Source organism: Gopherus evgoodei, chromosome 9, assembly GCF_007399415.2.
Source record: "Gopherus evgoodei ecotype Sinaloan lineage chromosome 9, rGopEvg1_v1.p, whole genome shotgun sequence".
Classification (NCBI taxonomy): Eukaryota; Metazoa; Chordata; order Testudines; family Testudinidae; genus Gopherus; species Gopherus evgoodei.
In genome coordinates this window covers 50,838,550-50,859,497 of record NC_044330.1, presented here as the reverse complement: position 1 = coordinate 50,859,497, position 20,948 = coordinate 50,838,550, and the positions used below count along the sequence as shown (strand labels likewise).

General features: G+C 41.9%; 1 protein-coding gene across 6 annotated transcripts in view; it reads right to left on the bottom strand.

The window, feature by feature from the left end:
- The window catches only part of ARMC8 (armadillo repeat containing 8), a 199,406-nt gene that overhangs the window by 39,218 nt on the left and 139,240 nt on the right, over nt 1–20,948 (bottom strand). For all 6 annotated transcript variants that reach the window (XM_030576125.1, XM_030576122.1, XM_030576120.1 and 3 more), the window contains 3 exons: nt 8,819–8,901; nt 8,509–8,590; nt 1,930–2,016 (listed from right to left, as the gene is read on the bottom strand). In XM_030576125.1, the coding sequence (XP_030431985.1) occupies nt 1,930–2,016; nt 8,509–8,590; nt 8,819–8,901 (252 nt within the window). The remainder of the gene's footprint in view (nt 1–1,929; nt 2,017–8,508; nt 8,591–8,818; nt 8,902–20,948) is intronic.

The following is a 20,948-nucleotide window of genomic DNA, read 5'->3' as shown; positions in this document are numbered from 1 at the left end:
TCACCAGGAGATCTGACCACATTTAGATGTTATGAGGAGTGGAGTTAGCTGACACCACAGTACCCTTGGCTGACTGGTCACTGTAGATAAGGCTATAAGCACAGCCTGTTGACATGATGCTGAGCACTATTTGTCATTGTCTATACTGACCAGTCAGTTGTGCTCATTTTTTTTTTTAGCTAATTCTGCTCCTCATGATGAAGTCTAAACATGATGAAATCTCTTGGGGAAGAGAAGCCCATATAAATGGACCCATTAGCAGCCAGAGTGCAACAGTCTCTGTCTGATCCCCTAGCCATGGTAGAGGCAAGAAATGTGCAATGAGGTCACAAAGAAGACTAAGCTCTGATAAAGTTATGGCATATCACTACTGAACATACTGAGGAGCATTTTTTCAACTGCTTTTAACATCTTTATTTTTAACCATTTTCAATAAGGACTATGTATGGCCACATCAAGTTTCAAGTTGCTAATCAGTCGCTTTTTTTGTAGCCATCTTTAAAAATGTGTGGATGAAATTACTTTATAATGTGAGAAGTGTTTTTTCCCTTTCTCATCACAGAACAGATGAAGGGATTTTCTTCAAACTTAAAAAAAATGTCACCTATGGGCTTAGATCAAATACTGAAAATTATAGCCCAAAAGATGAATGTTTTGCCCATTATAATACAGAAACGCATATATCAGAGTAAAATGAATACATTATAAAATGAAATGCCTAAAGAATATCCTAACCATACTCTACACTTCTTGGGCGGCAATATGTATATTGTACACTGTGTGCAACATATATTGATATGCATGAAGCACATACACTGCATGGTGAAATGCACAATGTACTTCATATAAGCCAGTGCACTATACATTATACAATGCAATTAATAAAAAAACTTTCTTGAGCATTCACTTTTGTTCAGCCTGGTGAAATCACATTCCTGCAATTACGGCCCATTTCTGCTCACAGTGACGCCAACAGTGTTTTGCCATTGTGTTGACTGAAGGCACGATTGGGTTTCAAGTCTATGAACTCAAATTGCTGAAGGTAAAACACATGGCTTACCTCTCAGCTGTCAAACTTATCTTCTGGAGAAGACTGAAGTCCATTTTTAATTATGGCCCATGGGCCGAGAGATAAATCTAGTACTATATACTCCCCTCACGCCACAGATGTGGAAGAGAGATTTGCATAGAGATCAAGGAGAGCCTCTGGCCTTTATGTAGTAACAGATTTTAGTTATGATTATAACTTACTATTTATTCAGTCCCTCATTGTCATACCCAGCATCACTCAGTGGCGATATCTGTTCTTCATTGGGACAACATTATTCCTGCCCTTTGTTTCTATTTCTTCCCCAACCTTCTCTTTTTCTCTACTTCCTCCCTTTTTTTGTATGCCATCTACGTTCTTCCCTCTGCAATTCCTTCCTTGCAGATACTCCCACTTCCCCACTTGTCACCTCGATCTGCATTTTATCTGCTAAAATTATCAGCAATTAACTAGATGGGTTTTTTTTAAGAAGAGATTCTAGAGCTTGTGAAAGTTGTTGGCTTGACAGCCCTGAAGACTGAAGTTATCTGATTTATCTCTAGAGCAGATACAGCACAGGCAACAAGGCACATTTATAAATGAAAAGTGTTTTAAAATCTTATAAAAGAAGAGTCTATTAATAAAGTTAGGTCTCATACAGCATACCCACATCTAACTACTTTAGATAGGACCACCTAGTCTGTCGTATCACTAAATAATTAACAGGGTTTTTTTTTTAACTGACAGCCTATCAATGATAAAATTGCATCATCCAAACATTATAACTACTGTATAATCACCTGATAGTGATTAAAAAACTTCTTTGCTTACTCAAAAGTCATTGCTGTAACACACAGTTCTACTAAACAAGCAATAAGAAGAAATGATAGGTGAATACCAACCTCTTTGCTTGGGGAGAATTCAAGGAGTAGGTTGCATAGTGTGGAAGATGCTACCACCAGGACTTCATCTGGAGCATTCTGTAAAACCTAAGGGCTCGAGGAGGAGAGTGGGGAGCTCCATTAATTGTTATGAACAAGACTAAGACCACTTTTAAACAAAGTTATTGTTTTGCTTAGCAAGAGCCACCAGATGAGCCACTGTGCTCTCGTACTGCAATGAAGGGTTATGCTGGGATTTGGGAATTCACCTCCACAGTCATCCTGTTGAAGTACAGCAGTTTTTGAACAAAAAAGCCTTTAGGCATTGTGATCTGCATGACACTGATGTCTATTTGAAGGTGGGGTGGAGCAGCTGATAGTCTTCCCCACCACTCATGTGTCCTGCTCTTACATGGGCCATAATAGCTGTTCATTTGTGGAGCAAATAATTTTGAAAGAGTCACATTCTTCCTTTTCGGTGGACTACGGAGCTGGCACATCAAAGAGGAGCAATCTACACTATCCTACACCATGAATGGTGCACAAAATGCATCTCTTCGATGCACTGAGCAGGCCAGGAGGGAATGAGTCATTGGAGATGCATGTTCTCCCTTGGGGTAATGGCAACTCTGAACAGCGTCCTACAAGGGGCTTTGTGTAAACTGCAACTATCTACCACTATATGATTACTGTGATTACAGAGTGCTACAAAATCAGTTTGCTTGAACAATCCTTAAGTGTGTTTACTTAAATCATTGTGCTTTTTTACATTTAACGGTTATAAAAGTAAAAAAAAACCAAAAACCACTTTTTCCTTCTTGAATGCGGGAAAAGAAGGTACTAACCGATACAGTAACTTGAGTTCTTCAAGATGTTTTGTCCCTATGGGTGCTCCAAAATAGGATGAGGACGCATCTGTGCACTCTTGACCGGAGACTGTGAAAGCAGTGTCTGCAGGTCCACACCTGCACAGAGCAGCACCTCGTGCTTTGATACGAGGGCATAAACTTGCTGCCACTCATTTCCTTCTCACTCGGGAAACCAGAGACTACAAAGCCAAAGACTCCACAGCAGAGGGAAAGAAGGGTAGGGGAGAGAGCACCCATAGGGACAAAACATCTAAAAAAACTCAAGTTACTGTCACCTTGTCAGATTGGTCCATCAGCCCTCACAGAAAGAACGCCGATCACAACATATCCTTCTTATTGTTTTAGCCATTCCTTCAGCCACCCGCTGGCCAGACTGTCAGCAGCACCACACACCCGACTCCCATAGCACACTGCAGCCCAAAACACCTGAGCAAAAGTGATCTGCTAGCCTCAGCCTCCCAAGTAGCTGGAATTACAGTCTCTAGTCAAGAGTGCACAGATACACGCACATCCTACAGTGGAGCTTCTATAAGGATACATATTCAAAGGAGAATGAGTGGTTTTAACTGGGATTTACGAAGTCAGAGTTTAAGGCCAGAAGGAACCACCAGGTTATCTATTCTGACCTCTTGTATATCACAGGCCACTAAACACCCCCCTAACCATGCCCACACCAAGCCAACCACCAGAATTAGACCAAAATATTACAAGCCCCGAGCAAACTAAACTATTGTGTGCCACAGGCAGAGAAGAGGAGGGATCAAGATGTAGCAATCTCTCTGTTCGTGATCTGTTACTGCTTACAGATATTGGCAGAACAGGACACTTTATTTAAGAAGAAGACAGGGACAGTACAGTCCAATTCCCACCCTTCTGCTGTGGCAAGGAATAGACTCCACTTGCCATTGAAAGATACCTGTTCAATGCACCAGAGAATGGAAAACAAACCAAAAAAACCCTTCTTTTTTTAATCCTTTTGACCTTGTGGACAATAATTCCTTCCTAAGCCCTAACTGTGTGTGTGCTGCAGCCCTATGCATGAGCAAAAACTAGTATGAGCCTCAAATTCCATTTCCACTCAACATACTGCCGACATCTGTTGTCTCTCTTTTGTTCTTGAATCCCAGTAAATTAGATTCTGCCACGAAATTTCTAACTGTTTGCCTCCAGGACAAAATTATTCCATTTTCTTAACCTGACCTTTATTATTATTGTTGTTACAGTAGTTTGTTTTCTTTCCTGTTGCTGCTATCACCTATGAACTTGTGATCCCTTTTTATACGCAACTTTAAACTAAGTTCCCTTTGTAGACCCCTATTCTCCCCTCTATACAGCCATAACAACTTCAGCTGATCATCTTAAGGAAGGCTTGTCCATGTCTATTTATTTTTGTAACCATTTTGAGATTAAACTTCCTTTTCTCTACATCACAACAAGTATATACCGGGAGACATTTCCACACTCTGTATTGTGGAAAGGAGATGTAGGATAAAAAAATCTAGTAAGTTTTCCCCATTAGCTGCCAACACAATGTTAAAAAAGCACCCGATTCTCCACTGTCTGGCACCTTGGATAGTCATTTATACACACACTAAGTAAAGTATAGGACAGTGGAGAATAAGGCCAAAAGGACTGATATAAATCCAATGGCATCCTTCTGTGGGCCTCAGTCCCTCACATGCCATGGTGAGTGTGCCCACTTATGTTTGACAGAAGGACTGTACATTTATTTACCACTAGCCAGAAATATTTTCCTTTTCAAACATGATTTTCAAGTTGACTGAATAACTACACTCAATTGTTCAAAAGTAAGCAGCTTCTCTTTTCTGGGGGAACTAGTGAGCCATTAACTTAAAGGCAAGGATCAAAGTCAGAGGTGATGTAAAATGTGGTGTAACTTACATATGTAAGTGGGCATAATTTATATACTGAAGGGACAAAGGCAGAATTGTTACAGGAAAGTCAACCAAAAGTAGGGTTTAAGACAATGTACCTCTAAAGCTACTGAAATGAATTTGCCTCGACACAGTTCAAGAGAGACAGCCAATGCTTGGTAATGGAGAAATGCCTGAAAACGTGAAATTCCTAATTACAATATTGCTGACATTCCTTTCTACCAAGCAAATCCATCCCTAAAATTTTTCTCCTGATCAATGGACTGGGAAGCTCTTTCTGTGGTCACAAATACAATAAGCAACCAAGAGCAGGATGCTAGTAAAACAGTCAGATCCATTTTGAAGATGTGGATACATTTTATATTCCCTTTTGAACAGGGATGGGTAACAAGGCTGAGCCAGAGATCATGGACTGGCTCAAGAAGGCTTTTTTGGAATGGATGGCCAGGTTCTCCTGCCATTGTTCTAAAATATCAAACTGCTGTCTTCACCTAAAAAGAGGAAAAGAGCTGATAGTCACAAAGAATCATAGAACCATAAGGTTCGAAGGGACCACAAAGGTCATCTAGTCTAACCCCCTGCCAAGATGCAGGATTTGTTGTGTCTAAACCATCCAAGACAGATGGCTATCTGGCCTCTTTTTGAAAATCTCAAGTGAAGGAGATTCCATGACTTCTAATAGGCAGTTTGTTCCATTGTCCTACTGTTCTTACAGTTATGAACTATTTCCTGAGACTTAATCTAAATCTGCTATGCTGTAATTTGAACCCATTGCCTCTTGTCCTGTCCTCTGTGACAAGAGAACAACTTTTCTCTATCTTTCTTATAGCAGCCTTTCAAGTATTTGAAGACCGCTATCACGTTCCCCTTTAATCTCCTCTTTTCCAAACTAAACATACCCAATTCCTCCAGCCTTTGCTCATATGACTTACATTCCATCCCTCTGATAATTTTTGTCACTCACCTCTGGATCCTTTCCAGTTTCTCTACATCCTTTTCATACAGCAGTGACCAAAATTGGACACAGTACTCCAGCCGAGGCCTAACCAGCATGAGTACAGTGGTATTATCTCCCAGGACTTGCATGGTATGCCTCTGTTTATGCAACCCACAATTGAATTTGCTTTTTTTTTTTTTTTTGCAACAGCATTGCACTGTTGGCTCATGTTGAGATTGTGTTCCACCACAACTCCCAGATCCTTCTCGGCAGTGCTGTTGCAGAGCCAGTTATCCCCCATTCTGTATTTGCACGTTTGGTTTTTGTTCCCTAAATGTAGCACCTTACATTTGTCTTCATTGAATTTCATTTTGTTGTCGATAGCCCAATTCTTCAATTTATCAAGATCCCTTTGAATTTTAGCTCTATTCTCCAAGTGTTGGCAAGCCTCCCTAGCTTTGTGTCACCTGCAAATTTGATCAGTAGGCATCCAGGTAATTAATAAAGATGTCAAGCAACACTGGACCCAGAACAGATCCCCAGTGACAGGTTGAAGGTTAGAAGGCTGACTCAAATTGTGGAAACTAGAGGTCAATATGGCCAAGGAGTTTAGAATTCATAAAGAAAAGGTGGTTGTCCTATGAGGTATCCAGGTTCTAGAGATGCCCAAGGCAGATAAATCCTGCCTGCAAGAAACCTTAATGTGTCTACGGATGGAGTACAAGAGAGACCCTGACTGTAGGCTTGGAGGATAAGGACCTACAAAGGAAGAGTCTTGAATCTGAAACTCCCTGATACTCCTTGCAAACTCCACTGTTGGCAGTGAGGCCAAACCCAAAAACTAAGACCCAAGACTGTCCAGGCAGCCAGCACTAATGAAATCTGAGGGGTAATGGGCAAAGAAGTCCTACTTTGTTCCACAAAAGTCACCCACCCCAAGTCAGGGTCAAATGTCATCCACAATTAAACCAACATACCCTCATTTGGTGGCATAGTCAGCAGCAAGAGAAAAGATTCTAAGGCCCAGCACTCACTGCTGAAGCATCAACCAGACTGGCTGAGAGTCATCTCTTGGTCCAGAAACCCCTTTGGATCTGATACACTTGTGTTGTTTCACTTGCGAACTAAAGCCAGGGTAGTTCTCAAAATGGCAGTACTCTTGCTGCCTTTAACAAAGGCCTGCATTCTCCAAGCCCTTATGTACCTTGTTGTCAGAGTTCCTGGCTCTTCTTGGTTCTGTGCCACTTCCACAATCTCTGAAGATGTGTTGAAGCTAAAGTTGCTGACATGCTTGCCTGGCTTATATCATGAAACAGGACAGTTTATATCCTTTACATATTTTTATCCTGTCTAACTTAGCTGTGGATCCTGTTAAACTCAGGATTTGCAATGAGTTCCACAGGATAATTTCCCTTTTATCAGTTTAAAATTTGCTACCTTTTAATTTCATTGAGTGTCCCCTTGTTCTAGTAATATGAAAAATAGTAAACAGGAATTTTTGACTGATTTTTTAACATTATTAATTATTTTATATACCTCCACCATCTCTTCATTAATTCATCAACTCTCTAAGCTATATGGCCCTAATCTTTCTATTTGTCTACTCATTTCTGTTGCCCTTCTCTGTACCTTTCCTATTTCTGCTGAATGATTTTTGAGGTCAAGTGCCCAAAACTGAACACACTGTTTAGGTATGGTTATATCATGATTTACACAACAACAACATATTTTCATTATTATTATTTATTAGTAGTATTATAGAAGTACCTAAGAGTGCTAGTCATGGGCAAGGACCCCATTGTGCTAGGTGCTGTACTCTATCCGTTTCTTCAGGTACCATAATATTTTATTTGCCTTTTTGATCAAAGCTGTGCACTGAACAGGTTTTCATGCAGATGTCAGCTATTCAGTATAACAACACTGGCTTCTATGCAATAAGCTTAGGCATGCTGCATACTTGAGGGCAAAAGGGGAACTGTAGAAATAGGACACACTCTGCACAGAGTGCCTGACAGCTTCCTCATTCTCTCTCTCACCTGTACCAGCGCATCTGCTCTTTTGTTCTATGCTTAACTAGGCAAATCACAGGAACAAAATCTCTTAGCCTTGCACACTGTTTCTGGTTGGTTTGCCCATTCTCTCCTCCAGAAACTGCCATTTTCCCATAGATAGAGCAGCATATACAGTACAATTAGTCTTCCTCTCTCCTTTTTCACTAATTCAGTACAACCCGTTCTTCACAACCACTCAAAGTTGTTCAATAAACTGCAGTGCATATGACAATGCAATACGCGCTATTTTTCCTTCTAGTTTACGTTTAGGCAGCCTGATTTTAAAATCATACGCCATGCTTCCCCTCTCCTCCTTGGGGCTGGTGCTTCTGGGGCTGGACTTGGGGGTTGTGCCACAGGCAGCAGTGCACTGCACTGCCCCATGAGGAACAGAGAGAGATTTTGCATTAGGCTGAAGACGAATGCTCTATTCATATCATGGCCCTGCCTCTTCCAGCATCCTGCTCCCTGGGAAAGTAAAGCAGCTGGAATGTAGGATCAATATCCCCTCTCCACGGCGGCAGCCTCAACTTCAGTTGCCAGTTATAGGCTGAGCAGGGAAACAGAGGGGAGCCCTTTCCTATGTTCCTGAGTAAGGGCTAGGGACAATCTGGGTCTCAGTGTCTGTCTTATTTTGTAATACATTGTGTTACATTTCAAAAGAGAAAGTGCAGGCAACGACACTGTCTGCTGTTACTGGGCTTTTGCTGATTTGTAAGCCTCCAGAGAAGATCACACATATCAGATGTCAAGGTGATACCTATTAAGATTCTACAAAAAGACATTGTAACTTATGAATAGATCACATCCACTTCCAAGTGTATAATTCTTGCTATTTTTCGTCTCACCTTCATTAAGGGTTTCCATACGGCATGATCCTGGAAACTCGTCCGTAGCTGCTGCACAGACCGGGACAAACTGTGCAAACATCTACAAAGAAAAGTGAAATGAGGTCTGTGAAATGCTTTCATTGTTTCTTTCCACACAGATAAAGCTAGGAATTTTGTGATAATTAATACAACACCAAGAAATATTTTACTACTTTCTTTGATGAATTTTCGGAGACTAGAAACTGCTTTAGGTTAGTTTTAGTGTTTGACGGATATCACAATTTTTAGCAAATGAAAATTATTTTATTTAGACCAGGAAGGTTCATACCTGACTGCAGATAGCCGCACCTTGATACTAGACTCAGACAAGCCATTCACAATTCGGTCCATCATATTTTCAGTCTCAATGATCTGGAGAAAAAGGTTAAAGGAGCATAAATAACATAAGGTGGATAACTTTTGTATTACTTGTAAATGCTGCTGTTTTACTGTGATTTATAACATTCCAAATTTTGCATATGAGAAGAGAATTTACCTTAGAAACAACCACCCTTATTTCCCCTTATGGAACCACTGAACTCATCAATTAGACAATAGCATCTACTCTCTTTGCCTGACTGTGGTTTTCTTCTGATGCTTTCTTGGTGATTCGTAAGGCTGTTGATGGAAAAACTGAAGTTCTGCAATGCTGTGCAGACTGTGGGTAGTAGAACTTACGTTTTGGCGCTGGTGTGCAATACCCAAGGAACAGAATGTAGTTCTAAAATCCTTGAGGGTCTGGAGGGAATCATCCATTTTCTTTTTGAAAAGATGGGATTCATCAAAAGGGAAGTCTTCGATGATGTTTTATATATCACTGGGAAAACCAGAGGAATGGAGCCACGACTCCCTCCTGACGATGACAGTGGCCACTGAGCATAATGAAGTACCTGCCACATCTGCTGCTGATTGGAGCGAGGTCTTGCTACCAGCATCCCCTTCTCAATTACTGCCTGAAAGCGGGCCAGGTCCTGTTGTGGCAGTTTTTTGACAAAGTCCTCCAATTTGCTCTAATTCAGAAAATCATATTTGGCAAGTAATGACTGATAATTCAAAATCCTGAACTGAAAGCTGGTTGAAGAGAAGATTTTGCAGCCTAAAAGGTCCAGTCACTTGCCCTCCCTGTCAGATGGGTGGAGCATGGATGCTGTTGCCTAGTTTGTTCCGTTGCTGCCTGCACCACAAGTGAATTGGGAAGTGGGTGTGAAAACAGAAATTTAGACCCCTTGGCTAGTAAATAATATCTTTTTTTTCTGCCTCCCTTGGGGTAAGTATACATATGGCCAGTGTATGTCAAACTGCAAGAGCTGGCTCGAGAATGGCATTGTTGATTGGAAGAGCAACTCTGGTTGGCTCTGATGAGTGAAGTATATCCAGCAGCTTATGCTCAGTGTCTTGGATCTCCTCCAGAGGAATATGAAGCTCACCTGCTACTCTATGCAAGAGATCCTGGAACTGGCAGTAGTCATCAGAAGATGGGGGATGCTGAAGCCACTGCTGCATCAGGAGAGGACAACAGGAATCTCAACTGTTCCAGCAATACTGTCTGAGCTGGACTGAGTGGCTCATCTCCCATTACTGGTTACAAGCTCAAAGGCGCCCAAGACAGTGAAATAGGTGAAGCCTCCCTAATGGAACAGGCAGGTTCCAATGGAGGGTATTGGGGCCAGGATCCCCATAGGGCCAGCATGATGGTTCTGGAAGGTGCTGAGGAGGGCTCCAGTGGCTCTGTGGCTGCTGGAGTTGAGGATACTGCTATGATGTGGAAGGCCTCCATTGGTACTCATGGTGGTGGGAAGGGATGGACGGTCCCTGACCCTCATCCGAGTCCTCCAAAGACTAAAACTCAGTTCTATCGGCTGCACTGTCAGAGCTAGTGGAAGTGTGTACGCTGCTGGAGCAATAGGCGAAGAGTGCCTCAGATACTTACCAAATCCTACTCCTAAAACTATCAAACTATTCAAAACTACAACAAAAACAATAAAAATAGTAAAAACTGTAAAACTAACTATGTACAACTGTAGATTTTTTCAGTGTGTCACATGAAGAGGACACATAGGACAAGTCTACACTAGCACTTATGTCAGCAAAACTTTCTTTCACAGGGGTGTGAAAAAACACACACCTCTGAACGACATAAGTTTTGCCAGCATAAGCGCTCTGGCGCTCTCCCGCCAACACAGCTACCACTGCACGTTGAACTGTTTTTACTATGTCGACGGGAGACCTCTCTCCCGTCGGCATACCATGGCTAAACGAGTGCTCTTATAGTAGGACAGATATATTGATACAGGTGTGCCACTGTAAGCTTGTAAGTGTAGACATGGCCTAATGGTTCTGACCCGGATCATGCAGCGGTGAGAAGGAACTGGAGAAGTGGTCAGTCTGGCCCATCTTTTATCACCTCGGACGAAAGGATGAGGCAAGCCAAGGGTGCAAATGCAGACCAATGCACACAAGTACTTTAAAAATCTCTGGCTCCGGATGCATGGTGAGCATGCACAAACCCTCAGTGGAATACAATAGGGACTATCACTCAAAGAAGCAGCAGGTAATGAGCACATGGGGTTCGTGGGGTGCGAGTGCATAGGCTCTACAGGAAAGGTGGAGTCACTTAGATGTCATTCCCATTTTCACCTCAAGAAGCACCTTTTTCATACCCTCGAACGGACAAACAGTCTTACTCCAAGACGCATTCTTCTGCCTCCTTATTCTGTTCTCCCTCTCCTTTGAAGGTGACTCAGACCCCACTGACACCATACAACCCCTCTGAGACACCTAGCTCTCTTTTCTGAGATATCCAGCCACCATCCCATATACCTTTTTCCATTGAATGCTGCCTCTACCATCACCCCACAGTGCAATTCCCTCTGTTAGACAACATTTTTGCATGCACTCTCCTATTTGAGATACCCTGTCCCCACAAGCAGGTTCAATCCCTCAGTGGTACATCACCTTCTGTTGCTTCCACATTACATGTTCGCCTAGTTCTCCCTTTTGTCCCTCCTGTCCCCCATCAAGATGAGACAGGGAGAAGTGAAATCTGTTCCCTGCCTGCTCCTTTTCTGACCCACTGAACAGGAGAAGTTGGGAAGTGATAACCTCTTGTCTGGTCCTCATACAATCAATATGATACCCATAATCTTTGTACCTGAAAATGGGACCAAGACAATCTTCTCAAATGAAATTTCCTGTGAGGAAAGCCTTGCTCAGTGCATGCTTAGAACCAAGTAGTAAAACTTCTATTTCATTTGGGTATAATTTCATAACATTATATGGCATTCATGACTCAATGCTGTATGAAGCTAAAGAGGAAATCTAAAGACACTTCTACCAAATCTGTACAACTGTAAGTTACAGTCCTGCAGAATACCACTTAGAACTAACATACAAATACAGAAAAGGACAGGTCTTAAGGCATCAATGTTAGCCATATCAGCTGACAAGACAGAATACATACATAAATATTTTGCAATACTGCAGTGTTTTTCATCAGAGCATCTCAGAACATTTCACAAACAAAACAACCACTAATACCCTTGGGAGACACCACAGGTGAGTATTAGCAGACCCATTTCACCAATGGAGAAAGACATAGAATGGCTAAGTTATTTGGCCAAGGTGTACCAACAATTCTGTGGCAGAGCCAGAAATCAAACTTAGTTTTTCTGAATCTTAGTCCTGTTTTTTTTCACACTAGACCCGTGGTGCTCAATCCACAGCCCACGGGCCACTTGCGGCCTAATCAGCAAACAGGTGCAGCCCATGTGACATCCTAAGGGCCATACAGGTAATATAGATATTGTGTGTGGATGCGGCCCACATAACTCAGAGAGCTGCATACGTAACCCACAATGGTAAACAGGTTGAGAACCGCTGCACTAGACTATGTTTCCTCATCGGAGTTTCTTCTGTTCCTTGACATTTTAATAAGACAACTACTAGTCATTGGCTTTCTAGATGCTACAAAGAAATACACTGAATAAAAAGGTAAGTATCTTACATATATTTAAGAACAGGAATCTGTCCCTGTTTACAGATCATTTGAAGAGTGGCAAATGATCTGGGTACTTACATGGCCACCATCACAGTAGTATGTATGCACCTCACAGACAATTAATTTATAATCAACTCTCCTGGGAGGTAGAGAATTATTTGATTTGCCCAAGGTTGCACAGGAATGTGTGCAAGAACTGGGAAATGAACAGAGATCTCCTGAATCTCACTCCAGTGCTTTAACCACAAAAGCAACCTTTCTCCCTCAGAGGGCAATGAATTTAAAGATACACACTGATCAAAATTTTAATCAGTCTTAAAACTATTACAATTTCTTCAATAAATTCACTGTGGAGATTATTGTATATTTCACTATTTCCATCCTCCAAAGTTGTTGTGAATTTGTTAGAAGTTTATCCCTTTCACAAAAGAGATATGCTTTAAGAATCTCTTTGGTTTAGTAAGGAAGAAACCCTGAAAAAAAACAGTTGGAAAGCACTCTCAAATTCCACCCCATTTTTTTTTTTAAAACATGGTACATATCACAGGGCATAATATTCTGAACAGATATTTCTAATATGATCCAAGTTTTGTAAGTCCTGTCAACCTATTGCAGTACATGAAAGCAGGGCGGTGTACTACAATGTTTCTGAATACAGCTAACTTCTTCAAAATACATTCTAGTCTGATAAAGCTACTTTTTATTAGGGGAGCACAAATAATTACATCTATTCAGTATTTTACAGCTACAAACATCTATTTTTCATCATTCTGTGGAGATGCTAATGACAAAATTATTTAGAAAAGTTAGGAAAACACACAAGCTACATATACAATATTTTTAAACAACATATGATTTGTAGATCAGTGGTATATTGCAAATAAGACTACAAACTATGATACCACAAATATGAATCAACAATTTAAAAATAAATATTTTATTAGAAAGAAATTACACAGAAATAATATTATAAAAAGACTTTTTAATGGTTAGTCTGCACTTTTCTGAGCTAAGATCTTAATATGTAGAGTCCTTTTGAATCATCACTGAACTGAAACATTTATCCTGCTTCGTATGGGTTTTAGGAGACCATTACATAAGCCTATATAAATTCTGGAAAATAGCATCACGGTACAGAATCAGTTCACATTAAACAAATTTTGGAAGCAGTGAAAAAAAAAACACTTAAATCTCACTAAGCAAACTTTTGTACTCATTTACATCAGTAAAACTCCATTTAAGTCAACTGGGTGCATTGGCCTGAGAGCAGAATTTCACATCGTATATGGAAAGTGGCAGAATATAAGAGTTAAACAGAGAATTATTTACCACATCAAGTTTTTTAAAATAGTTTTTGAAGCATGGAGTTGCTAGAATAAATATAAATCAGTGCGTTTTTTAAATATCAGTTTTTACATGAACACTTTCTTTCTGTTAATAAGATATTGCATGTTCAAATAAAAGATCACACTGTTTGGACAAGTGAAAACAATTAGGACTAAGGCATAAGGATGTGTGTCAGGTGACAGATATTTGGGAAGTGATACTGTATGGTTAGTGGGGCTCCATTTTCCAGCAGTCACATTAGCTTTAGTCAAAGAGGGGATGCACCTTTTAGAAGAGGTCAAGGCAAACCAAATGATTTAAACTAGTTCAGTGAAGGAGATAAAATTATCCCGCAAACAAAAAATCCTTTTTCCCCTAAAAATCCATATTACTGTCATATTTAAAAAATATTGACAGACGTTATTTTCAGTAGCATCCATGAAAAACAAAGCACCTTACATTGTATGTAGTAAATTATTTTACTAGTAGAATTGCTGTTTCAAGGCTGAATTTATCTCCAGCCTGGTAAGGTTTCAATGCTAAATCTTGCCTTGAGTGATTGGCATTTCTGTCCTGAATATTCCTTTAGTTATATTAGAGCTATTTTGTAGCATTTTCAGGATTAATGTGTATTGTGATACGTCATTCTTGCTTTTTTATCCTATTTTATTCATAATAAAAATCCAATATTTATTTTCATAGTAATTCTATCGCCACATTTCACTCTTAGGTTATGATAAACATCTTCAAGGTCTATCAGACCTAACAAGCTCCAAGTGGACTTAAATGCCTCATATGCACAGATGAGGACAAGCCAAGTAGGAGAGAATACTCTGGTTATTATCACTGGGGATAATATGCACTGCCACCTGCAGTGTGGTTTGCCTGGTAGAAGCTAGCCATGAATCTCCTTTTAAACATTACTGCTTCCTTATGTTTACTTCTGAGAAAGAGTCTGCATTATGCTACACTGCAAAACAAGAGAAAGTTACTCATCTTGTGCAGAAAAGATGGTACTTTGGGACGTGTCACCCTATGGGTGCTCCACTGTTGGTGTATCTGCACCCGTAATCGGATAATTTTGGTAGCAATGTCAGGTCGGCCCACCTCAAGGCTACATAGCACTGTGCTGGCGAACCACCCTCAATTCCTTCTCATAGACTCATAGACTCCAGGACTGGAAGGGACCTCGAGAGGTCATCGAGTCCAGTCCCCTGCCCTCATGACAGGACCAAATATTGTCTAGACCATCCCTAATAGACATTTATCTAACCTACTCTTAAATATCTCCAGAGATGGAGATTCCACAACTTCCCTAGGCAATCTATTCCAGTGTTTAACTACCCTGACAGTTAGGAACTTTTTCCTAATGTCCAACCTAAATCTCCCTTGCTGCAGTTTAAGCCCATTGCTTCTTGTTCTATCATTGGAGGCTAAGGTGAACAAGTTTTCTCCCTCCTCCTGATGACACCCTTTTAGATACCTGAAAGCTGCTATCATGTCCACTCTCAGTCTTCTCTTTTCAAAACTAAACAAACCCAATTCCTTCAGCCTTCCTTCATAGGTCATGTTCTCAAGACCTTTAATCATTCTTGTTGCTCTTCTCTGGACCCTCTCCAATTTCTCCACATCTTTCTTGAAATGCAGTGCCCAGAACTGGACACAATACTCCAGCTGAGGCCTGACCAGCACAGAGTAAAGCGGAAGAATGACTTCTCGTGTCTTCTTTACAACACACCTGTTAATGCATCCCAGAATCGTGTTTGCTTTTTTTGCAACAGTATCACACTGTTGACTCATATTAAGCTTGTGGTCTACTATGACCCCTAGATCTCTTTCTGCCATACTCCTTCCTAGACAGTCTCTTCCCATTCTGTATGTGTGAAATTAATTGTTCCTTCCTAAGTGGAGCACTTTGCATTTATCTTTATTGAACTTCATCCTGTTTACCTCAGACCATTTCTCCAATTTGTCCAGATCATTTTGAATTTTGACCCTGTCCTCCAAAGCAGTTGCAATCCCTCCCAGTTTGGTATCGTCCGCAAACTTAATAAGCGTACTTTCTATGCCAACATCTAAATCGTTGATGAAGATATTGAACAGAGCCGGTCCCAAAACAGACCCCTGCGGAACCCCACTTGTTATACCTTTCCAGCAGGATTGGGAGCCATTAACAACTACTCTCTGAGTACGGTTATCCAGCCACTTATGCACCCACCTTATAGTAGCCCCATCTAAATTGTACCTTCCTAGTTTATCTATAAGAATATCATGCAAGACTGTATCAAATGCCTTACTAAAGTCTAGGTATATCACATCCACCGCTTCTCCCTTATCCACAAGGCTCGTTATCCTATCAAAGAACGCTATCAGATTAGTTTGACACGATTTGTTCTTTACAAATCCATGCTGGCTATTCCCTATCACCTTACCACCTTCCAAGTGTTTGCAGATGATTTCTTTAATTACCTGCTCCATTATCTTCCCTGGTACAGAAGTTAAACTAACTGGCCTGTAGTTTCCGGGGTTGTTTTTATTTCCCTTTTTATAGATGGGCACTATATTTGCCCCCTTCCAGTCTTCTGGAATCTCCCCCGTCTCCCATGATTTCCCAAAGATAATAGCTAGAGGCTCAGATACCTCTTCTATTAACTCCTTGAGTATTCTAGGATGCATTCCATCAGGCCCTGGTGACTTGCAGGCATCTAACTTTTCTAAGTGAGTTTTTATTTGCTCTTTTTTTTATTTTCTCTTCTAAACCTACCCTCTTCCCGTAAGCATTCACTATACTAGACATTCCTTCAGACTTCTCAGTGAAGACCGAGACAAAGAAGTCATTAAGCATCTCTGCCATTTCCAAGTCTCCCGTTACTGTTTCCCCCTCCTCACTGAGCAGTGGGCCTACCCTGTCCTTGGTCTTCCTCTTGCTTCTAATGTATTGATAAAAAGTCTTCTTGTTTCCCTTTATTCCCATAGCTAGTTTGAGTTCATTTTGTGCCTTTGCCTTTCTAATCTTGCCTCTGCATTCCTGTGTTATTTGCCTATATTCGGCCTTTGTAATCTGACCTAGTTTCCATTTTTTATATGACGCCTTTTTATTTTGTAGGTCACGCAAGATCTCGTGGTTAAGCCAAGATGGTCTTTTGCCACATTTTCTATCTTTCCTAACCATCGGAATAACTTGCTTTTGGGCCCTTAATAGCATCCCTTTGAAAAACTGCCAACTTTCCTCAGTTGTTTTTCCCCTCAGTCTTGATTCCCATGGGACCTTACCTATCAGCTCTCTAAGCTTACCAAAATCCGCCTTCCTGAAATCCATTGTCTCTATTCTGCTGTACTCCCTTCTACCCCTCCTTACAATTGCAAATTCTATGATTTCATGATCACTTTCACCCAAGCTTCCTTCTACTTTCAAATTCTCAACAAGTTCCTCCCTATTTGTTAAAATCAAGTCTAGAACAGCTTCCCCCCAGTAGCTTTTTCAACTTTCTGAAATAAAAAGTTGTCTGCAATACAGTCCAGGAACTTACTCAAAGAGAAGAGCCCCTTCTTGAGAACGCAGAAGTAAAGGGGAGAAGGGCAGGTTGTGGAGCATCCATAGAATGATGCATCTCAAAGAACCATTGTTACTCCACAAGTTGAGTAATTTCCTCCTCCTCTTTGAGTAGTGTCCCTATAGGTACTCCATTGTAGGTGACTTCACAGAAGTATCCCCCATGGAGTGCTGGTGCTTCTGTTATTGATGATAGTTCTTCAGAGCTGAAGTCTTGAGTAATCACATAATATTCTGCAAAAGCATGGCCAGAGGCCCAGGTTGCTGCCCTGCAGATTTCTGAGATGGGGACATCTTTAAAAAACGCAGCCAAGGTATAAACACATCTTGTGGAGTGCTGCAGGTTATACGCATGGTAAAAGTGGTTAAAGCAACTATTAGACCCATTTGGAGAGTCTTTGAGTTGATATTGCAGAATCCTTGAATCTTTTCGCAAACTAAAGGAAGAGTTTAGGAGACTTGATAAAGTCCTTAGTCCTGGCTAAATAAAATGCTAGGGATCTCCTAACATCCAGCATATGTAGTATCGCCTCCCTGTTGGCAGCATGTGACCTCCAGAAGAAGAAAGAGGAGCATCCATGTACCAGCAATGCAGATACAGGTGAGCAACCGTTTTCATGTTCCCTCCACAGGTACTAATGCGGAGAGTAGACTAGATGATACATCTGAGGGAAGGGAGCAGAAGGAGACTCCATCAATTGGAAGGTATGAGATGCATTGTCCTAGGGATGGGGGTTCCATGACCACCACTCCCAAAAGAAAGAGATGGGTGGTGGTGGTTGGGGACTCTCTCCTCAGAGGGACTGAGTCATCTATCTGTCACTCTGACTGGGAAAACAGAGAGGTCTCTGCTTGCCAGGAGCTAGGATTCACGATGTGACAGAGAGACTGCGAGACTCATCAAGCCCCTGGATTGTTACCCCTTCCTGCTTCTCCACATTGGCACCAAATGATACTGCAAAGAATGAGATGGCCTCAACCTAACAAAGAGAGGGAACAGCATCTTCGCAAGCAGGCAGGCTAACCTAGTGAAGAGGGCTTTAAACTAGGTTCACCAGGGGAAGGAGTCCAAAGCCCAGAGATAAGTGGGGAAATGTGATACCGGGAGGGAGCAAGAGCAGGAGAGCACAAGAGGGGAGGACTCCTGTCTCATACTTAAGATCAGCGAATTATCTTAAGTGTCTATACACAAATGCAAGAAGCCTGGGAAACAAGCAGGGAGAACTGGAAGTCCTGGCACAGTCACGGAACTATGATGTGATTGGAATAACAGAGACTTGGTAGGATAACTCACATGACTGGAGTACTGTCATGGATGGATATAAACTGTTCAGGAAGGACAGGCAGGGCAGAAAAGGTGGGGGAGTTGCATTGTATGTAAGAGAGCAGTATGACTGCTCAGAGCTCCGGTATGAAACTGCAGAAAAACCTGACAGTCTCTGGATTAAGTTTAGAAGTGTGAGCAACAAGGGTGATGTCGTGATGGGAGTCTGCTACAGACCACCGGACCAGGGGTATGAGGTGGACAAGGCTTTATTCCGGCAACTAACAGAAGTTACTAGATCACAGGCCCTGGTTCTCATGGGAGACTTCCATCACCCTGATATCTTCTGGGAGAGCAATACAGTGGTGCACAGACAATCCAGGAAGTTTTTGGAAAGCGTAGGGGACAATTTCCTGGTGCAAGTGCTGGAGGAACCAACTAGGGGCAGAGCTCTTCTTGACCTGCTGCTCACAAACTGGGAAGAATTAGTCGAGGAAGCAAAAGTGGATGGGAACCTGGGAGGCAGTGACCATGAGACGGTCAAGTTCAGGATCCTGACATAAGGAAGAAAGGAGAGCAGTAGAATACGGACCTAGGACTTCAGAAAAGCAGACTTTGACTCACTCAGGGAACTGATGGGCAGGATCCCCTGGGAGAATAACATGAGGGGGAAAGGAGTCCAGGAGAGCTGGCTGTATTTTCAAGAATCCTTATTGAAGTTGCAGGAACAAACCATCCCGATGTGTAGAAAGAACTGTAAATATGGCAGGTGACCAGCCTGGGTTAACAGTGAAATCCTTGCTGATCTTAAACACAAAAGAGAAGCTTACAAGAAGTGGAAGATTGGACAAATGACGAGGAAGGAGTATAAAAATATTGCTCTGGCATGCAGGAGTGAAATCAGGAAGGCCAAATCACACTTGGAGTTGCAGCTAGCAAGAGATATTAAGAGTAACAAGAAGGGTTTTTTCAGGTATGTTAGCAACAAGAAGAAAGTCAAGGAAAGTGTGGGCCTCTTACTGAATGAGGGAGGCAACGTAGTGACAGAGGATGTGGAAAAAGCTAATGTACTCAATGCTTTTTCTGCCTCTGTCTTTACGAACAAGGTCAGCTCCCAGACTACTGCACTGGGCACCAAAGCATGGGGAGGAGACGACCAGCCCTCTGTGGAGAAATAAGTGGTTTGGGACTATTTAGAAAAGCTGGACAATCACAAGTCCATGGGGCTGGATGCACTGCATCCGAGGGTGCTAAAGGAGTTGGTGGATGTGATTGCAGAGCCATTGGCCATTATCTCTGAAAACTCATGGTGATCAGGGGAAGTCCTGGATGACTGGAAAAAGCCCATCTTTAAAAAAGGGAAAGAGGAGGATCCGGGGAATTACAGGCCAGTCAGCCTCACCTCAGTCCCTGGAAAAATCATGGAGCAGGTCCTCAAGGAATCAATTCTGAAGCACTTAGAGGAGAGGAAAGTGATCAGGAACAGTCAGCATGGATTCACCAAGGGCAGGTCATGCCTGACTAACCTAATTGCCTTCTATGACGAGATAAGTGGATGAGGGGAAAGCACTGGACGTATTGTTCCTTGACTTTAGCAAAGCTTTTGATACGGGCTCCCACCGTATTCTTGCCGGCAAGTTAAAGTAGTATGGGCTGGATGAATGGACTATAAGATGGATAGAAAGCTGGCTAGATCGTCAGGCTCAAGGGGTAATGATCAATAGCTCCATGTCTAGTTGGCAGCCGGTATCAAGCGGAGTGCCCCAAGGGTCGGTCCTGGGCTGGTTTTGTTCAGTATCTTCATCAATGATCTGGAGGATAGCGTGGACTGCATCCTCAGAAAATTTGCAGATGACACTAAACTGGGAGGAGTGATAGATATGCTGGAGGGTAGAGATAGGATACAGAAGGACCTAGACAAATTAGAGGATTGGGCCACAAGAAATCTGACGAGGTTCAACAAGGACAAATGCAGAGTCCTGCACTTAGGATGGAAGAATCCCATGCACTGCTACAGACTAGGGACCAAATGGCTAGGCAGCAGTTCTGAAGAAAATGACTTAGGCGTTACAGTGGACGAGAAGCTGGATATGAGTCAACCGCGTGCCCTTGTTGCCAAGAAGGTTAACAGCATTTTGGGCTGTATAAGTAGGGGCACTGCCAGCAGATCGAGGGACATGATCATTCCCCTCTATTCGACATTGGTGAGGTCTCATCTGGAGTGTCCAGTTTTGGGCCCCACACTACAAGAAGGATGTGGAAAAATTGGAAAGTGTCCA